The sequence below is a fragment of the Amphiprion ocellaris genome, chromosome 13, assembly GCF_022539595.1.
Source record: "Amphiprion ocellaris isolate individual 3 ecotype Okinawa chromosome 13, ASM2253959v1, whole genome shotgun sequence".
NCBI lineage: Eukaryota > Metazoa > Chordata > Actinopteri > Pomacentridae > Amphiprion > Amphiprion ocellaris.
Genome location: NC_072778.1, coordinates 14788285 through 14809180, shown reverse-complemented (window position 1 = coordinate 14809180; position 20896 = coordinate 14788285). Strand labels below are relative to the sequence as shown.

Here is a 20896-nt window from a genome sequence, read left to right as displayed (position 1 = left end):
CTTGGCAAGGGATTGCGATGGATGTTATGTGCTGGGTTTTCAGGACCTTTTGTTGGTGTGGGGGGTGTTAATGTAGTAGGTTACAGTATCCAGGAGTCTGAAAGAGGCACAGAGATACTGATAAGTCCTATAGGAGAAAAGGCAGGTGGTGATTAATTGCACCGGGTGAGGGATAGTGTGTGTGTGTGTGCGTTTTATGGAGTAAACACAAGAAGGAGGAAGGGAGGATTGCATCAACCAAGCATAAAGGATAGTAAACTATTTCTGGTTGGTACAGCATTCAGGCTTCAGTTTGTCTTCAGGACCTATGGCCCAGTTTATTGGCCCTGCTAAAGCACTGCGGAGGTTACAGAGTGCAAAAAGTTCAGCATTTTTATCAGAAGAACATCATTTTCACCTGATCTGTCTCATCTGCAGTTCTCTATTGCAAGTTCGGGTATTTAAGATTCAGGTCTGGGTGCTACAGAGTCATAAAATACATGTTCACCTCCGGGCAAGCAAACTTCCGCGTTGAAAATTTCAAGTTTTACGGAGGATGTGGATTGTGTAGTAAGGAAGCTCTGTTTTTTCAGTGGAGTATCCATTTTATCGACAGTGCTCATCTCCCTGAATGCAAATGCTGCACCAAAACAATTCCACTCATTAGTATTTTGAGCAAACAGCGATGTCATGTCCTTTGTTTAACCCCAAGCACGATGACTATAATTGGTTTAAAAGAAATACAAAAAAAGGTCAAAGATTTTTTTCACCAATAACAAAATGATAGAGTGGTGCAGCCAGACCTTGATGTTTAAGAAACGGATAAAAATGTTGGTGGAATTTCGATAGCAATCATATTTTCCCCTTTTCATGTTTTCTCAACACAGCATTGAATAATGTTACATTAATAGTGAATGTGTTGGATTTTGTCAATAAAGAGCAGAAGTTTGCTGACATTTTCTGCCCACTCAAGTCGGATTGATATTCAATAGATCAGTGTAGTCAAACTATTCCAAGATTCATTCATAAAAAATACAGTGTACAGAAGTTACCAAAAGTAGAGTGAGGTTGGTTTTCTAAATAATTTGGAGGCAGGTTGTTCTTCAGCATCTTGGAAGCCAAAGGTCTTCAGTGTATTTATTCTGTCACAGCATCTTGTCTCATCATGTAATCCCAGCCTGACTCTACAGAGTTGCAGCCCTTTCTCACAAAAATCCCCTTCCTATACAACTAAACCTCGTTTTCATTTATGTTTTGAAAAAGATATATTTTGTCCTCCAAAAGTAGTAGTAAGTAAATACCAGTACAACACACTTCCACTTTGAAAATAGCCAGAAAGCCTTCATTACGGAGGTGGAGCCGTAAGTCTGTTTGCCTTAAAATGTAATTGAGGGTAATTGTATAGGAACATAGTTTTTATGACACAGGGATTACTGAGATCAGGGCTCTGTAGGGGGAAAATTACCTGTTGTAGGACCCAACGTTCTTCCCGTCATTAAAGTTCTTTGTGACTCTAACACTGTGTTTCGGGTTGTTGCTATGCTACAAAATAGATTTTAGACCTTTCAGCTGGGTGGTGTTGTCTGATAAGAATCTAAACACCTGAAGTCTGTAAAATGTTTGCACAATACGTTTACATATCGCACATCGAGGACCGAGGTCATGTTTAGCCGTCTAAACCCCATTTATTTGCTCTTCTCACAGTTGTACTCACTGTGGGCTCATTTTTAACTGGACTATAAAGTCCCACACCTCCCAGAGGACAGCATAACTGTCACTAGAAGTAGAGAGATCTCACAAATGTCTTCTGCAGTTTGACACAGTTACACATAAAGTACATTTTTTCATTATTTGCTGGATTAACTACAATCAGTATCTACAATTTTTTCAAAGTTCACAGAAGTGTTACCAATACTGGAGAAAAATAATCCACATACTACAGATTTTTTGCTGTGTGCATTTTTACTTTGTTTCTTTTTTGTCTCATCTTTGCTCTGTGTAAACCCAGTCAGTGTCTCTCAGTTGTTGTCATGTGGCTTCATGGTTCATGTAAAGTTCTTAGCTTTTTTTTTTCCTTAAACAAATCTAATTAAAACAGAGGCTTTATTTTAGTTGAATTCTTAAATGAGACACATAAAATAAAGTGAATTCAATGAAATATCATGATTTAAAGCTTTATTTGGCTATTTTTCCTGAACGTTGCATCACACACATCATGTTCACAGAACTTTAGTTGAAAATTTGACAATCCTTTCTGTTTTTTCGTATAAAACAGAGATAGAGGAGGTTTTGGGCTTCAGTGGTTAATAATTGCTTTAAGATGAGGGCATACCTTATTTCCAAACAGCATTTTTCACTGCCAAGCTTTTTCTATACATTTGTGTGTACACACAGTGTCCAGTAGCTCCTAAATCTACATGAAAAAGCAATATTAACTTGGATCCCTGTGATGCTTCTATGACTTGTTGGCAGTTTTTCTTTTGTTTAACTGTATTTTGTTTGTGTTTTAGTCACAAAGACAGAGCATGTGTGCTTCTTGATCTTTTTTTGTGAAGAAGACACTGTGCTCTCAGTGTAAAAATACAACAGCACTGAAGTCAGTGTGTGGTAGGTGTCTGTGTATGTAATGTTTTAGTTTATATTTAGTAGCTTAGTGTGATTTTCCAGGAGTAGAAACTAAGGCAGCACTGTGTTCCATTCATATTTCAGACCTCTGAATAGGGCTGGCCAAAGTTTACGTGCAGTACAAGTTTGTGATATTATCGGAGCATGAGAAGAGTTGATACCAGGTCATCATAAATAACTGTATGCATGGGGAAATGAGTTGTGTGTATGTTTTTAATATCATTCATGATGCCATATTCCTGGTGAGCTAAGTCGGACCGAAAATTGAAAATAATTATGTTGGTCACACATGTCATGAATGAAAGGGGGATTAAGCATTGTAGTGGTTTGGTAGAGGCCACTGATTACCAGTCTTCGCTATAGTCATTTTCATTAAGTCATAAATGTGTCAGAGAGAGGCATGGCACTCAAATCGGTGAGGAAAAGAAGATACAGTTTATTTGGGCTGATTCGCTTGTAGCTAATCCATCAACACAGAGAAAATAGGTCAATGATCGAAGCCAAGCAGGGACTGTGCCCAGAAGAGGGCAGATGCAAATAGGTCCAACACATACAGACAGAAAGAAACACAGGGATTTTCACAGGATCTCAGAATTCCAATAGACAAACGCAGAGTGATGTTATAGAAGCTAATGCCACTTACAGTAAGCATGATTTCATGAAAGCAAATCTTTCCTGCTCCAGTGTGACCTGGAGGCCTGTGCATGTGTTTGCATCTGCTTGCCTACTCATACAGTAAACTGGGTGGAGCCACAATCACCACCTGACCTGAGTTTCAGTGGCCTGGTATGTTCAGTAGAAGACTGCACGCCTGCCTTGCAATCCCACAACTTAATAATCCTCTACCAGCTATACTATCGCCTCATTGAAGCGCAGCATCTCCTGGTTTAGTGCCTGCTAAAAGCCTGCCATAACACTGACATTGAACAATTGTTCTTATTTCCCTTCATTTCTTTGTGTTATTTTAACACTTTTCCTTTTCAGCGATCAAGGATATTTTTAAAGAAGCCCCCACTGTTTATAATTTGGTTATCTTTAATTTGAGTTGTTTTTAGTGTTCTTGATCTGAGCCTGTCTATTTATTTCTTATTCTCTGTGGTCCTCCTCTAGTCTCTCTCTCTTCCTGCTCTCTCTGTCAGTATGTGCTATAGCACTGTTATTTAAAGCTGTTGCTGTTGCTAATGTTTGATGTGTTTTGATTTGCCTGTGTTTCTGCCTTGTGATTTTTTTTCACTGTTGTTGTTTTTCTTTCGGTTTCTGTGTGGTGAGCTTTCTAACCCCAGTTCATTCTGTTATGGCACCACCGCAGTCCAGGATGACGCTGCCCCAGGTACCCAGGAGTACATTATGTTACGGCAGGACTCCATCCACTCTGCGGATATAAGGAGTAAAGGGTCCCCCTTTCGTGCTAAGTGTCACGAAATCTTCTGCTGCCCGCTGAAGCAAGCTGTCCACAAAGAGAGCGCAGAGCCCGAAGGTTTGTTCGCACCCCCTCCTTGTTTTGATTTGCTGATGCTCCTCATCCCTCCCTGCCCACCCTCGTCTTGTTTTCCCCCCTCTCTCATATTCTGTGTGAACTGATAGTCCTCCGCCCCTCCGAACTAAGTTCTCTTTCATTCCTGTCCCATTTTTAGAGAGCATCTGGTATGCTTCTGCCCCTTTCCAGCATGTGTGTGTCCGTGCATGAATGCAAGTGAGCGCTTGTGTGTGTGTGTGTGTGTGTGAGCATGGTATACGACTGGGGAATGCTTGGCTGCAGAGAACCTGTAGGACGGCATCTCTCCCTGGGCTTAGTCCAGAGCAGTGTGTCTGTGTGACTGTGTGTGTGTGTGTGTGTGTGTGTCTGCCTGCATATCCCTCATGTTGAACTGAGGAGCATAGCATCTGTAGCTCCTGCCCACCCCTCCCTACCCCGAACCATTAACTCGGTCATTGCCACCCTGAGGCGCATGCACAGACCAAAACAAAGCGCAAAAAGAAAAGGGGTTATAGATGGCGGCAGCTGCTGCCCTAATGAGTTCAATGACTAGGCAATTTCAGTATGTGCTTTCACCTTAACTGGCCTCATTGAACAAAAAAAAAGACAAAACTCTTTTATCTTCCTGTCCAGAAGATTATGTAATATATTCATGACTACAGAGTGATCTACTCAGCTCCAGACTGCAAGTCAGCAAACCCCGTCCTGTTCCCTTTGCTTCCTCTGCTTCTGCCTGTGGCTCTCTGGTCTTGGTGGCTGCAGCCTGCCCACTGCTTAATTCCTTCCTTATCTCCTTCCTTCTCTCCCTACCTAATATTAGTTTCCCTCCTTCACCTTTTCCCCCACCTATGTTTCCTTCTCCCACTTTAGTGCTTGCAGCAGCATGAAAATATAACTGCATACCGTTTATGCTGCTGGCCTTTGTGCAGTTTAAGACATGTAGTAAAATGAATAAATAGAAAACCTTTGTACTCCAAGCATGCTCCCATACCCTGCTCTGTCTGGCACTCAGGCTCTTTGACAACCTCATTTATCATCTGTCCCTCAATAGAGTGCTAAGATTGTAGATATTGCTTTCCTTTTCAGACTTCCTGATAGGTAAGAGATAAACTCTCTCACTACCGATATGTTTTCTGCAATGTGTTGGTCTGTCTTCTGCTGTATCTGAAAGTTTTCCTGCCCTTAGATGTGAGTTAACCTGTTGATAGTTTTCTTTTCACCCGCTGAAGAAGTCGAGCACATACACTTACCCTTGTGAGGAAAGAGAGGGAGGGAAAGCGAGATAAAGAAGTGGTATACTAGCAGAGGTCTGGCTAGAGAAGTACAGATGTATTATTCAGTTTGTCTGCAGCTCCAGTTGGACGTGACTGAATTTACAAAGGAAGGAGGGGAGACTACAGCTGTTACGTAAGCGCTTCATGAACACGTCATTAATGCTGATGCAAATGGAAACTGTTAGAGCCTTTGTGCAGCAGGAAACACAGGCACACAGTGTAGAATGGTTTGTCAATGTAGTTGCCAGAAGGAGTAACTAACACATTAAAAAACTAACACACTTGCTGAGATGGTGATATATTTGCGTTTACCTCAGAAAAGTTCGAAAAAGTCGTGTCTTTGTTGATGTAAGTTTGCATGCCTTGAGAGATTTAGGCAGGAACGTCGGCTTTGTCACTCTGTTACCATGACAACAACATTCCAACTGCTTTGTGTTGCACCTATTAATGATTTCCACTGATTCTAGAATAGTTTGCTATAAAAATAGTTCAATGGAGTTTGGAAGTTAGAAATGGGTTGGTTGTCTCTTTTCCCCATATGGTGAGATTACAGCAGTGACACATTAATGGCGGCTGTTACACTAAGTAGTGAAAACAAAAGTGCCACTGAGAAGCTGGAGTGGATGTGCAGTTGGTGGATTGTTGACACCTGTTCTGAAAGGTATGAACACTGAGATCCATTAAGCGGCTTTGAAAGAGACAGCAGCCTCCTAACTCTAATTCTTCTGATCCCAGTGCTGCGCTGAAGGGGCCGACACAGAGAGCTAGATATTGGTTTCACATGTCCAGAGATATGCTTGACAGAGTAACACGTCGGCAGCACGTGGATTTAGACTGTAGCGCCTCAGAGGATGAGTTCAAATCATACCAGTTCATCTCTGCTGAGCTGCAGGGAGCATAAAGACACATGTTCACCTCAGGCTGAGAGCTTCGGACGTTTCCTCCATCCTCAGGCCTGTGTCTACCTGCTGTCAATCAGACAGTTTGCTTTCTGGCTCAGTCTGTCTCACTACTTCCTGATTCATTTTTCTCTTCATTCTCAAATCCTCCTCTCAGTTCCCTCTGTTTATGTTTCTGTCTTTGGCTCTGTTCTGTTTCTCCATAGCAGAAACAAAAGGCAGTGCCTGGGGGGCAGATCTGTGTAAATATCCATCTATAATTCACACGGCTGCAAGACTTTGTGTTTATAGTTTCAGGCTATACAGACAGACAACTATTCTTATGGAGATGTAAACACAGAAACATAAGGCTTAAGCAGTATGTCTGATATTTAGGGGAGATATACTCAACAAGGAATGGGAGTATTTCCACTTGAATTAGGCTGTACTGTGCACTTGTGGCCTTAAATTTGAATACTCACTTTCAATTTTAGATATCTTGACCTTCTCTGCACTGACTTGACGGCTTTCACGGCAGACACAAGAGGAATTTTGCCTCACACTGACTGGGTTTAGATTATAGGAGCTCTAAAATGCTAAACTACTTAGAAATTTGACTGCATTGCAGAAATAAAATGGCTCTGTGGAAAAATATATTTGAAGGTTTATCTGAAGCTAATACGAGGCCTCAGCAGTCTGTCAACTCATCTGGGTATCTCCCAAAGTTGCACTCTTTCTATATAAAATTACAAGAACACATTTTTTTTTCTTTCTTGATCTGTAACAGACAGATAGAAACATAAAAGGATCTTTGTAAGAAAACAACAAGATATCTACTTGATTTAACTGAATCACAGGGTTGAACGTCACATTAGTTTCAGATAATGAAGAATTTTGCACAGAATTTTGTTGCAACCATCCTGTTAATGACCAGTATTAACAGTTAGATTAATTACATCAAGCTCAGCCAGTTTAAATGTTAATTTGAAAGTCAACATTGTTTAAAATATGACTTGAAAATTGAGAGCATTTCCTTTAAAGGCTCACACCATTGTTTTTTGTTTGATCCTTAATCTGTAAATCACATATGCCTCACAATTTTGGTGACACAATAACCTGTTATATTGACGTCCAACCCTTTGGGCAGCCTTTGGTTTCTATTCTTTTCATTGTAGATATTTGAACTTCAGCTAATTATATCCGTCAATTAGCTTATTTTGCTGTTAACTAACAGTGAACTCAGAAAGTAATTAAATCAGTAATGTGATGTGTTACATAGAGACAGAATGAGGTCCTGCACCCGTGTTGCTCAGCATTCAGGCCACTATCTAATCTGTTTCAGCCTTATTGACAAAATAATTCATCTCCTGCCCACTCAGCCAAGAAAATGTAAGTAGAGGTGCAAGAGGAATGAGTAGTAGCACCATTCATTTCCCACATCCAAATGTAAAATGCATGGCCGTGACTCACCGCAAAGTTGACACGGTGCAATTACATTTGAGGAGGATAGTGTTGCTGCTTATACCGAAGCATCCTGTTGTGGTGTGTCACTGGTTACTGCACATTACTGCGATGTTGACAAGACGCAAACGTGCAGCCACAGGATGCATTCATACTGCAACAGCAGCTAGTTTAGTTTTCTTTCTTTCCCCTGCTGTCTGTCTTTCTGCACGAAAGCAACAACTCTGTTTGTCTAAGTCGATACATAAATAGCCTATGCATGAATAAATCATGTGTATGATAATGTGATTTGGTGCCTAGAGAGAGCAGGCTAGCAGGAAAGTGTCAATGTCACATCAGCACTGTAAGTTCTGCTGTGCTTAACTGACCACTCAGGTCATCTGTAAGAGCATAAGTGTGAAGTTTTGCATTATATAAAACTTCTGCTTGCGCCTTTACTTACGTCCAGATGGACAGGGAGTGCACCTGAAGTATAAACTTTTATTTCTTTTAGCAGACAACAATGAGATGAATGCAAATTAAAGCCACAATGAGACCAATGCAGCTAATCCCACATGTATGAAGGAGTTTTATTTTACATTGCAAATTAACATTAAAGTGTTACAGCAAAGTCTGTTACAAAATGTTAATGAGAAGCAGAATGCATGTTCTGTTGGTGTGATACATATTTTCATCTGTAAAAGTAGTTAGCAGCTTACTGCATAAGTGAACAGGCTCTTAATGTCATACGTACAAACAGAAGCACATATTTCCATTTTCATATTTTCTCAGATTTGGACAGAAATGCTGATTCAGTGTTCATTTCGGACTCCTCTGGGGCTTAAACTAAAAGCCGAAGCAAACAGCAGGAGTGGGTGTGCATGACAACATTAACAAGAAACTACTCTGGAGACCGACAGAGAAATGAAGCAGAGTCAACTTGCCTGACTTATTACATTCCATCATTGTCTATTTAATTAACACGTCTCCCTTATTTGCCTGCGCACCTCGGGTTCTCTCCTCATGGCAAACTTAGCAACAGCCACACAAAGTGATACAAAGGAGCCAGCGATTGAGAGTGCATTGTTCAGAAATATAGTGCACTGGTCTGGTATGACTGAATTTACATGTACTGCATTCTACATGTATATGCACCATGTCATACTACACATACTGTAAATCTGCACCGTGCTAGTGACAGTGTGAGAAAGATTATTCTGAACCTGTAGGGTCATTTATTTGAAAAAAAATCTCTCTTAAATGAATCTGAACTGTCAAATGCTGTCCATAAATTGCACAGTGCTCTCATAAATATAGTACATGCAGCAAATGATCTCCCTTATCACGATTTTTCCATCATTTGCATACAGCTTGTCATTTAAGAAGGCTGCAGAGACTGGAAGGCAAAGTGGAAGAGAGCAGAATGCATCTTTAACCAGACTGGATTACATGTAATATTTTCACATTGCTTGTTTTAAGGCTACTTTTAATAAATAACGCTTGCCAAATGTGAATTCATTATATTAACATATTCATATTTATAGCACACCAGGCAGTAAAAACATGCCTGCATGGAACATGTTGCTTTATATTCCACATCACCATATGCAGCATGTGTATTTTATCCCTCATGTTCACATTAGCAGCTTTCCTGATGTAGACAGTCTCCATCACTCCCACTGCCTGACTCAGATAGGACAGACCTTCACCCAGCTTGACACTAAAATCCCAGCTTATGCCACTAATGGACTTGCTGTATTGTTTTTACTCGGTAAAGTCCACATTTTAACTACAGTCTGGTTCCAAATCTGAGCTAAACAATCAGTAGAGAAGTCAGGGTAAAGTAACTGTGACACAAGCAGCGTGTAACTTCTCCCCAGAGTAAACAAACGTGAAGCTACTTAATTGGGGTAATGAGGCACACTGCTGAGTCAGCACAACGTTAATAGGAGGCTAGCAAAGTGGCTCCTGACAGCTGCCAGGATGCAGATTACAGGTATACACACATTACTGTCACTTACTGGGGAGAAGAAGAGGTTCAAGTAATGCATTAACGGTTAAAAAAAATAAAGCCGCATCCTGTTTTCAAGAAGCATACAATCATATTCTTTCTATTTACACCCTCACTTGCAATGACTCCTGTTAGGGAAAGTTTCAGTTCTGGCATCTTTTAGCTACGTCGGTGTCCTTATACCTTATCCACAACACCTGCACTCATACTCTCTCTCCAAATGCTTGTCTTAATACTTTGAATAATTAACAGGCCAGATCTCCGTTTGTAAATTTAACATCCAATCATTAATAATTTTAACTTTAACAGCTCCAAAATGGAGAATGTTAATGTGTTGCTAATTAGTGGACAAACAAAACAAACAGTGCACTAAATAACCAGAATTTAATTTTTATATTCATGCATCCCTGATTCCATTGGGATTCAGTGTATCTGAAGGTCATTTTTTGTTAGTAGAATAATTATATAATTGTATGCCACTTTCAGGTGCTGATTCTCACCAAGTGATAGGTGCTACCAGACCAGTAGGAAACCATTACACCTTGCAAACCTTTGCTTATTATTAATATTTCCAGAAAAAGACAAAAAATACAAGTAGACCCACATATTGGCTTGCTTGGAGAAAAAGAAGCATTTAGTGTACATTTATTAATAATGGTTACATGGAAATCTTGGAGGTTTAACTTTCTGACTTTACTTCACCAATATTTCTCCACTACTGTCTGCTACCTCACATGACACCAGTCCTCGTCAATAGGCTCCACACTATACTGTGTACTGTATTTGGTCCTCTGCCAACACTGCAGCATGCCACTGCTAGTTATTCAACAGCTTGTTCCTCTCCCCAAGTCATAACACAGACATTCACTGGCAGACTGCCCCCTCTTCATTTCTTTGCTCTCCATTTCCTTTAGTGTTTACTCTTGAGGCTTTAACAAATTGGATGTGTATTCTGTGCACTTAATTGTGAGACAAAAAGCAGCAAAAAAAATTCTGAAATTCAACTCTTTTCGGATTTTATTTTGCTGGCATTAAGTTGCTTGTTTTAGCAAGTTTTTTACATCCTGGTGATGCGTATTAGAAACAAGACCTCATTTTAGGTACTTTTCTATAGGTCAGTAACAGGAATGGCAAAGATCTGATTGATGTCAGTTAGATTCTGCGTCACTATTGCATAGGTTGCTCAGCAGAGGAACCTTAATGTCTCATTTTTAAAACGGAGATGTCCCACTCAAAGGGGAAAAGAAACAGTAGTTATTTTTTAAAGCCAGATTTAAGGATTCCTGTTTGGCTAAAAAATGTCCATCATTAGTCTGGCTCTGCTCCCCAGTTCAGACAATAGACTCAATACTGACTAACACAACTGCATAGTCACAGTTTCCTCACTACCGTATTCATTAATTACTGACAGTTGAGCCATGTTTGTTGGATCTGTTCCAATGAGAATAGTGGTTGATAAAGTCTACAAAAAATATTCATCAAACCAGATCACAGTGGAATCACTGTGCTAGCTGGTATGAAACAGTGAGTGAACTCACTTGTGGAGCCCTAATAACACCAATAACTGTCAGAAAGACACTAATAACTCCACTGTGACTATTTAACATTTTAAACGCTCCTTAGAGCTCCTGATTTCTGTGCAGGCAACACCAGAACTGTCTGACCACCACGTGGGCGAAGCCAGCTTGGCTCTGACACATGCAGACAGTTGGAGGGTCATCTTGGGAGCTGGCAGGGTTATGTAAAACCCTTACATTTTCATCTCAAGGGAAACCAAGTAATGTGCCGCCCTGCCAGCCAAGGCTAATGTTGGCTCAGATTCAAACAGGCACCCAATTTTTCCCATCATGTCGCCTGCCAGCCCCCGAGACGACTTGGCTACTCCAGGGAGCCAGACGAAACCAAGATTAAAAACTAGAAAAGTCGCGCTGTCCTCCACATACAGAGCGTGTACTGTACGCTGATGCTGCCAAATGCTACAGAAAAGTTGCTAAGCTGACATTCAAGAACATTTAGTCAAGAGTGGGATCAGAATTGAAACACTAGTGTTAAACGCTGTGCCAGCCAGACATTCTGTCTTTTCCCCTCCTGTCTCCCTTTCTGGGTTGTATTTTTATGTGCTGCACAAGAGACAGATTTTTGTTTACTTCTTTTTCAATGGTGGTTAAACGTCTGGAAAGTGTCCAGGGTATTCCACAGTTGCCTTATCTAATTTAATGCCGACTCAGTGATGTGTATGCTCTGCAATCTCCTCACCAACTTTGCAACAGCAGCTACAGAAAAAGGAAAACAGCTAAAAGAGCCAAGTTTTATATTCAGTAATTCTGATGATATATCATATTGCCTGTTTGCATTGGCATTTTGCACCTCTGCTATGTAATGGTTTGCTTAACCCTCCATAGCTTATTCAAATTAGGGTTTGCATAAGTATCACAGCATGAATTCATCCCATTTTTAAATGAACTGTATGTCAAAAAAGATAGATTTCAAACAAGAAAACGTAGTTTTTCCTCCTAAAACATCACACCTCATTGGCCTGTCAAAGTCATTGTGAATTAAATACTACAGTTAGATAATAAAAATGAAAGTTTTGCACTGTCTGAAAAAGCCTTTTCCTTCTCCGGTAGGTCATCCTCTTCTCTTCTCCAGCTCCCTCCAGCATGATTTTCTGTTCACTAAGGTGTACAGTGCTTCTCTATTGCCTTCTGTGGCTGTTTTGTATGACTCCTGACACAACTCAATTGGCCTGTATGACGTGACGTGCCCTTTACTTCAACAAGCTCCATCACGGTGTAGAGCTCCTGTGTCGCACATGGCCTCGTTCTTCCTCACCTTCCTTGCCGCGCATACAAAACACACACCCTCAGTAGGGCGTCTTGAATCAGTATGCCGAGAACCGGAGGCCCGCGAGTCATTATCGTAGACTGAAATCTAATTTTACAGCATGCATACAAGCAATCAAGCGGGACAGGCCGGTGCACTGGGCTGAATAAACAACAGCACAGAGGTGTTGCATCTGTGTGGCTGTGCTGCACCTCAGCCGGAAATTGGTAGTGAATCTAAGCTCCCATGCAAACACATATGTGCACACAATGAGTCAAGTGAAGGCAGATTTTAAAAATTGTACCAATGAGCAGTCATCCGTGCATTGTCCAGCTTAGACAGCACCCATGGATCTCTCTGCTAAATGCCTCCCAAAAGCTTCCTCTTGACCTCAGTGCCTTCTGCTGTCACCTCATTGGTCTGTTTTTTTTTTTTTTCTCAAAACCATTTTGTATGGCAGCAAGCCCCCTTAATTATCAGTACCCAAAACACAGCACATCCCTCCTTTTCCTATTAGAAGAATAGCCTGAATGAATTTATCTGATCTACATTTTTGAGTTTTGTTCAACTGTGTTTGTGTGTGTTTGCCAGGGCCTGTGGCCTTATGGCAGCCATTAGTGTTAGCGCGCTAATCCACTGACTGGAGAGATAATTAGACATCGCACATGTCATCAGCCCCTGCCAGCATACATTGACAGCTGTCTCTGCTTTTCTCTCTCACAATCATAGTTAGAAGAAAACAAAACCAAAAGACCCATTAGTTTTCAAGCTTCATGATGCGTCAGGATGCTAAATGGTTAACAAAAAAATGGCTACTACATGTTTCTTGTGTGTTCTGATAAGAAGACGCTTTGTCAGTGTAATGGTGAATACCACACATGTGCTCTGCTCTGTTGGTGTGTGTGTGTGTGTGTGTGTGTGTGTGTGTGTGTAGGCTCTCACAGGGCTGCGATGCATGTTCAGTATGATGTAATGGGTAGCAATCAGGCAGACAGTGAGGCAGTCCTTCAGCGGTGCGGATGATGACACGTAAACCATCATCACAACAGGCCAGTGTCACGCAGCCTCCCAGCTCTAATCTGTGCTCCTGACTGCCAAAGCATTGGTTAATATGTCCTAATCTCCTCATGTTATCTCCTCAATTGCGAACACACACATTGACCCTGGATGATGGTGCGTATCGCAGGTCATGTCTAGAGACAGAATAAATCTGAGCCAGCAGTACTGAGGCAAACCGAGCAGCACTTGGACCAACTTGTTCTCACTTGTTGAATATGAGTGCATGTTTGTGGCAGCTACTGTTGCTAACTGAGCCCCAGACACAAAATACAGCAGCAGCTGTGCTGCTTGGGGACCATAGCTGTAGTAATATGATCTGCCCTCCAGTCATTTGCACTGATCCTTCAATCGGTAGCAAAGGGTTCAGTGCAATCATTCAATCATTTTAAAGCATGACCTCTGATCTATTACATGACACAAGGGGCGATTTGACTGCCTGATAGAAGGAGGAACCAAGGAAAACACTCAGCCTCAACAAGATAAGGAGTCCTTATTCACCTCTGGATTTCCCAGTGTTAAAATTATCCAGTTTTCATTAGTTATCGTCTCTGAAAGTCCTTCCAGTTGTGGCTATTTCGTGCTTGCAGTCAGTACAAGTTTTTACATCTACTTATGCTGAAGTTGTCAATGAATTGAAATGAATTTGTGAAGTTTCTAAATTTCCCAAAGTTGAAAATCCACCTGATGGCTATTTTTATTACATCAAAAGCATTTCTAAATAAATTCAATGGTTCCAGTTCATTATAACCATTAATCCTCTGAACTTCGAGCAGTTTAAAGGCATTTCTGCTCCTGTCACATTTTTCCTCACTGTGGGCTAATTTTCCTCTGCAATATAAAGTCCTTCACCTGTATGCAAAAAACACAACCATAGCAAGAAGTAGAGAGAATCAAACATGTCTTTTGTGCATAACAAAGTTATAATGACATAAATGATTCAACAAGTACAACAAAAGTGTAACTTATTTCATTAGCTATTTTACAGTGATTAAAGAAACATGGACTCAACATCTATAACAGTTTCCAGGTGCTGGGCAATGTACATTTTAGTTTATTTTAAAAATTTTTTTGCACAATCTGGTTCACAACTGAATATCCAATGCCCAACCCTTATCCGAACCCCAACATGAGGACTTTTTCAAATGTAGAGTAAGAAGAGAGAATAAAGATAAGATGCTTTTAATCAGCCTGTTTTAAAAATCAGAGTAGAATCAAAATAGCATCTGTTTTTACTCATAAAACATTTAAAAAAGCTGTGCAACTGCAGCTTCCTTATTATATATGCGTTTAATAAACTGTACCTTGCCACACAAAAAAGGCAAACACATTACTTATGTTGCGTTGCTTCAGTTTGTTCTTGTGTACAGCATTTGTAGCTCTTTTAATCTACATTTGAACTGTTTATTGATTTCTTACAACATACTGCTCATGAATCCATTACTACTCAGCAGCCGACTGTTGGTCATCAAATGTTAATGTGTCAGTGTCACTTAAATGCATGGAATAAGCAAACTTTACAGGAATGTTCTTTGCCATCAATATACATACAGTGGCAATACAGTGTTTTGTGAAGAACGGCTGAACTTGAATGACGCACATGAAGTCATGTTGTTGTTTTCAGGCATTTTTTTGTAATTTTCTTAACATTTTTCTTGGTTCGTACCACTTTTTTTCCAAGTAGAAAGGGCAGGATTTAAGGCCGCACACTAACATTTAAATAATAATATGGAAATAATTTATTAGTCAGTTAATATCTGCAGTGCCACCACAAATAAACAAAGAATTTTGTATTCTTTTAGTTAGAAGGTCAGTAAAACCGCTGTTACTGGGTCACTGCCTATGTAATGTAAGCAAAGAGATTAGATAACGTTGTATTATGACTGCAGGCTTCATTATGATTTTATAAGTCTTAGCTATTCCGTAATAGTGTCAAATAGTGTTGCATTTCATACCACATGCCCGCTACAGACCACAGAGAGCCATCGCTGCTTTACTGCTGTGTTTTGTTCTACCTGTTCATACCTCCACGGGGTTCTCTATCAGCTCTGCACAGCTCCTCCCACCTGTTATGTTCCAAACACTGGTCAACTAGCATCCATTGTCATTACGCTTCCATTGATTTCTGTGTGTGCTGACTTCACTAACAAGCACGGGGAGTGAAAGTGAAAAGTGGGATACTCTGCGTTGGGTAGGAAACATGACCTATTTACCCACCCACTCCCATCAGTTGACTCATGTCTCCTGTCGTGTCATTTCCAGCTTAGTCGATCTGTTCCACCTAACGCTTTTAAGCACACTAAAATAAACCATGCCAGTCTGAGACCATGCAATCACACTGGCATGTTTACACACATTCCAGTCTTTTCTGTTAATATGCATAATCATTTTAAGTGCCAGTGTGGCACCATGGATTTAGGATCCATATACAGTCATTCAATCTTCTATTATACACACAAAAGCTGAAGAAGCATTCTTTGCATCCACCCCGTCTCTCCGATCTGCAGCGGGGAGCATCATGAGACATCACTGCGTCATACTTTCCTGCCAGGGAAATCAAACACCCAGTGCCTTCGTCGAGGACATGCGTCGGTTTCAGGAGAAGCCCAGAGTGTGTGTCTAGACTAAAATGAGCTTCATTAATGTTCACATCCAGTTTGCTGCACTGCACATTTGACCTCATTGCATAATATTCACAGATTTTCTTGAGACCAGTGATGGGGTTATTCTGAGGACAGAGATCTGGTTTATGGCGAAGATCGGTGGCAATAATCAAAACAAATCATTGCTACAAGATGGCAGCTACCTAGACAATAATCAGTCAGCAAAATGCTTTCATCAACACCAGGGCTGTTTTTAGTCCATTTCTAAATCAAGACACCATACATTTTTTGCTTTCATCATCCTTTTAGGAAGTATCCATTGCCGAAGATGTGCCCAAAGTTAGTAACTCTTAAAAAGCAAACACGGCCTTGTGCTCCTTTGCCAGTCTCAGAGCTTTCCTTTGTGTCTCCATCAGAAAGCAGACAGTTTAAGCCAGCTGGTGTCTGAGATGATGACTTTAATCTTCCTCCATCCCCTTACTTGATGTGTCATACTGGAAGGGATATGTAGGACAACATCACTGCACTTACTGTATTCTGGGACTAAGACTACTCTTGCTTGACGGGGTATAATTAGCATGGAGTTATTAATACAAACTTTCAGAAAGTCTGCAGCACACTCCGCTGATTTCTCTTTGATACCAGATGTCCCTCTTCCCTGCGATGAGAGCCCATTTAATGGGTGTGTTCCGGGTGACGGAGGAGGGATTAGTTGAAAGAGAATAAAAGTGATTTTGTTTTTTTATGGCCTTTCAACTCCTAAACGCTGTCTCTCTGTAGCTTTCCCACCACGACAGATTTCACCAAAGGGCTTCCACTGACTCACCATGTATGATTCACACATGTGACTCTTAAGTCACCCATTTTGGCAAGGGAGCGTCTCCTGCACTTGATTTCCTCCTCCAGCTAACTCCTGTTGTGATGCTGGCAAGGACAGACACTGGATGTTGTTCTGATAACAGGCATTTAGAGACTCATATTAGATTTGGCAGGCTGGCTGCCTGTGGGTACATGTGTGTATGTATCTGTGTGTGTGATTATTGAGTTAGCTATATACATGCGTGTATACTGTTCATTATGCTGTATGATCTTATCTTACACTTGTTCTGCTTTACCTGGCTGATGGAAAAGTAATGTGGCATTGGAGACCTTGTGAAATAGCTAATCTAGAAACAAGGCCCATGTGGAACAACTGTGTGCAATGTATTATGTATAAAATGCGTATTCTTGAGTTGCTTTTGATTTGGTCCTTTGCCTCTTCTGCAACTAAACTGCTTTCCATACAACCTGAACTGAGCCCTGTTTATTAAATCAATATAATACTGTGGCTTTAGTTCTGTGAGAGCTTCTGCTGTTCAACATATTCACACTGTCTAGGACTCCGTACACAGCAATCAGTCACAGGGGCTTTTAACCACCTCCTTCTGGCTTACAACAACACTAGTTATGATTCACTCACAATCCCCCTGTGGGACCTGAGAACTGCAGGGTCATGCAACGGAGACACATCCACACACATTGCACAAATACAGTGGTAGTACAGCCTATGTACACAGAAAAATGTTCCATTTCAATTTGCTTTTAATAACCAATATATTATATCCACATTACGGCTCAGGGCACCTGGGGGCGGACAAGACATGCCATTCTTTGTTAATCAGCCTTTTTTTAACGGTGTGATTCAGCTCCAGGAGCTTCAAGGTCTGTGGCTTTTTACTAAAGTATCCCCAACAATTCCCATCACTGAAGTCTGAGGAGAAGTAAGGGTCATCTGCTTAGAGGACAGAAGAAATAGGGAGTCTGTGTAGCCTGTAGTTTCACACTCTTGTATGTGGCAGGATAATGAGAGCACAGTGCTGGTGCAGCATTAGTCATTCTGACCAGGCTGCCGTCTGAACTCTGGCCATTTCACACACCGTTTGGTGCCTGTGATTGAGAATCCTCCACGCCATTACAGTTTAGGAACTTATACACACATATAATCACATAGGCGCAAACACACACTGTAAAGCACAACAGAGCGGATGCCAAGGAATGTGAAAGCCCACAGTATGTATGTGTGTACGTATGTATGTACAGTATGTGCTTCACATGGAGTCAAATGAACAAATCAAACAAATCAAAGTAGTATAAATATATTCAGTGGTGCATTTGCTCTGCTCGATTCTGTGATATTTATTTTTTGTTACAGGTAGATCAAGCACATGCCTGGGACAGTTAAGTTAGTCTAATCCCAAAAACAAACATGCTAAGTTTTATTGTCTGACCACTCCAGTTTGAATGTCACATCCCTCTTTGGTAAAATTTAAAAAAAAAAAATGAGAATCAGCATTTTTTTTCTATAAATAAAACAATCAACTGAGGTAACAGAAAGATTTATTACATATATTGTGCAACTAGTTGAGGCACACATGAATGAAGATTAACTGAAATGCCACTTTTAGAGATGATCATAACTGTTTTTATGACCCACACTTAGCTGTGCACGTCCAGATTGCAAATAAATACCTAATGGATGCAAATTATTCAGCAGTGAACCTCGTCATCTATTTGTATCATTATCAAAAAAAACAGACACAAAGTGTCTGGCAGATGCTCAGCTCCTGAAATTGCTTGAGTTCTGTGTTTCGGTGCTATATTTAGCTTTTATTGATATATGAAATGGAATTGTGTTCTTTCACTTAGGTAACAAAAAAGCTCAGCAGCTATTCCCTCTGTGTGAGAGACAATATGGCAGCACTAATCAGCAGATACAGACTTTGAAGACAGTTGTTGTACAAAAGGTGAGAGGTTAGATGGCAATAGCCAGGCATTCTGCTTGTTCCTAATTAGTTTTAGCAGTTTAAAGTGGGATGGAGATAGAAGTGGTGGTGGTGTAATGAGGTACAGACTGGCACTCAGCTATGAGATCATCTTATAATGCTGTACTGATGTTTAAAAATACAAGATATTTTCCCTGAATCTAAAAACAAGTCTGCCAATAAATGGTAATCATTCCAAAAATAGAACATTTTTGCACTTCAGACACAGGATGAAATCAATCATCATTATGTACTGATTATTTCACTGCTCCTGCATATAAGGTTGTGACATGAAGCTGCTCCTTGGATGAGCTCTTGTGGTCGAGATCATCCTGAATTAATTACAGGAAGAAATACTGAGAATCACGTCTTCCCGTTTCAGTCTACTGACTCCTTGCTTTCATGCAATGAGCACAGCTCTCTGCTTTAAAAGGGACGGATCACACGATCATTGCCACGGCTCTGCCAGTCAGCCATGACCGTGCTGTAGCCCCCTCCTCTGCTGGAACCTTAAGTAACTGCTGCTTTCTTGTTCTGTAACACCCAACCCCCCATTCTCAGCACACGTACGCTCTCTCTCTTCCCCTCTCTATCTCTATCTTTCACAGACACCCTCTTACGTATGTGCAGTCTCCATGGTAACGCGTGGTATCACTATGGCACTGGTGGCCTAGCATGCTGCAAGCTGCTGTTGTAGTGGATTTACTGTACCCGCGCGCACACAAAGAGCAGACAGCCAGCAGAACGCTGCCAAAGGGCTGATTTGAGCAGCAAACCTTTTAGCTTATAGGATATCATTCCTTTCCCCCCGATAATATTTCATTTTATCCCCTCACTCTGTATCAAAAGGTTACAAATCCAGGCTATTTCAGTTTGCAATGATGTGAAGATAATACTTTAGTGTGAGACTGAATATCTTGATGTAGTCAATTGCACAATCCTAGCACGCAACTTTGCCCTCTATTAAACACCACAAGCAAGGTTAACCACCCCATTTATTCAGTTTCTGCCCTTGGAGGCCAATTTTCTCTGTGAATTTAAAAATTCATTAAACCCTGGGTGTTATCATGACAGCCTTGAGTTATTAACAAGAGGAGATAGCTTTAATTGTTGGGTTATATTTAATAATACAAAGGTTATGGTAGTGCTCAACCTTGCCATGCCATCTCTGCCTTCTTCTCTGGTGCGCTGCTCTCTAGTGGACAGAGATGGAAGGGCAGAAGGTGAACTTGTGGGTCTTTTTAAGTTCGGTGGTCCTTGCACGTTTAGGTGTGTATGAAGGGTTTGAACAGTTAATTGCATAAGTTAAAGTAGATGATATGCCTCAGCTTTCTCTATTACAGCAGCTTCTGCAGTAGAGTTTTTCCTACTTCCACTACACTTAAAATTTGTACCGTATCAAATGCAAATCTAGTCTTGGCCTGTTAATGCAAACATTATAATACATCACATAAAAATGTGCTACACATATTGCATTTGCATGATGATGGATGCAGTCAAATCTTGTCGCTATTCTCAATTATTTTCTCACTCTCTCACTGTGTGTATGTATGTGTGTGAGCACAGCACAGTGAAGGTGCCCCTGGGAGGCCACAGTAGACTGGCATTCTGGGGCACTATAGTAATTAATGTACCCATGGCACACTGCTACACAAGCAACCAAACCACAGACACACACACACAGAGCACATGTAGGCAGTTTTTGTGTTTGTTCATGTCCTTGTGTTTTACAGGCTTGTCTTATTAGCTGTGTCTATAGGTGTTGGTTACAGAGGCCACTTGCTATTTGAGTCTGTTTTTGAGATGGAAACCTGTTTTGAACTTGGATTAAAAAAAAAAAAAAAACACAGATTGTTGTGTTATCCCCTATCTGCCGGTTTGGTTGTCTAACAACATTGTTCTTGAGTCTATCCAGACTTGAAATGAGTC

The 20896-nt window shown here is 40.8% G+C and overlaps 1 protein-coding gene across 3 annotated transcripts in view; it reads left to right on the top strand.

Moving 5' to 3' along the window:
- fgf13a (fibroblast growth factor 13a) overlaps positions 1–20896 on the top strand; it is a 101871-nt gene that overhangs the window by 44178 nt on the left and 36797 nt on the right. For 2 of the 3 annotated variants that reach the window (XM_035946653.2, XM_023266876.3), the window contains exon 3: positions 3914–4081. The exons of the other annotated variant lie outside the window; for it this stretch is intronic. In XM_035946653.2, coding sequence (XP_035802546.1) covers positions 3914–4081 — 168 coding nt within the window. The remainder of the gene's footprint in view (positions 1–3913; positions 4082–20896) is intronic. 3 annotated transcript variants of the gene reach the window in all.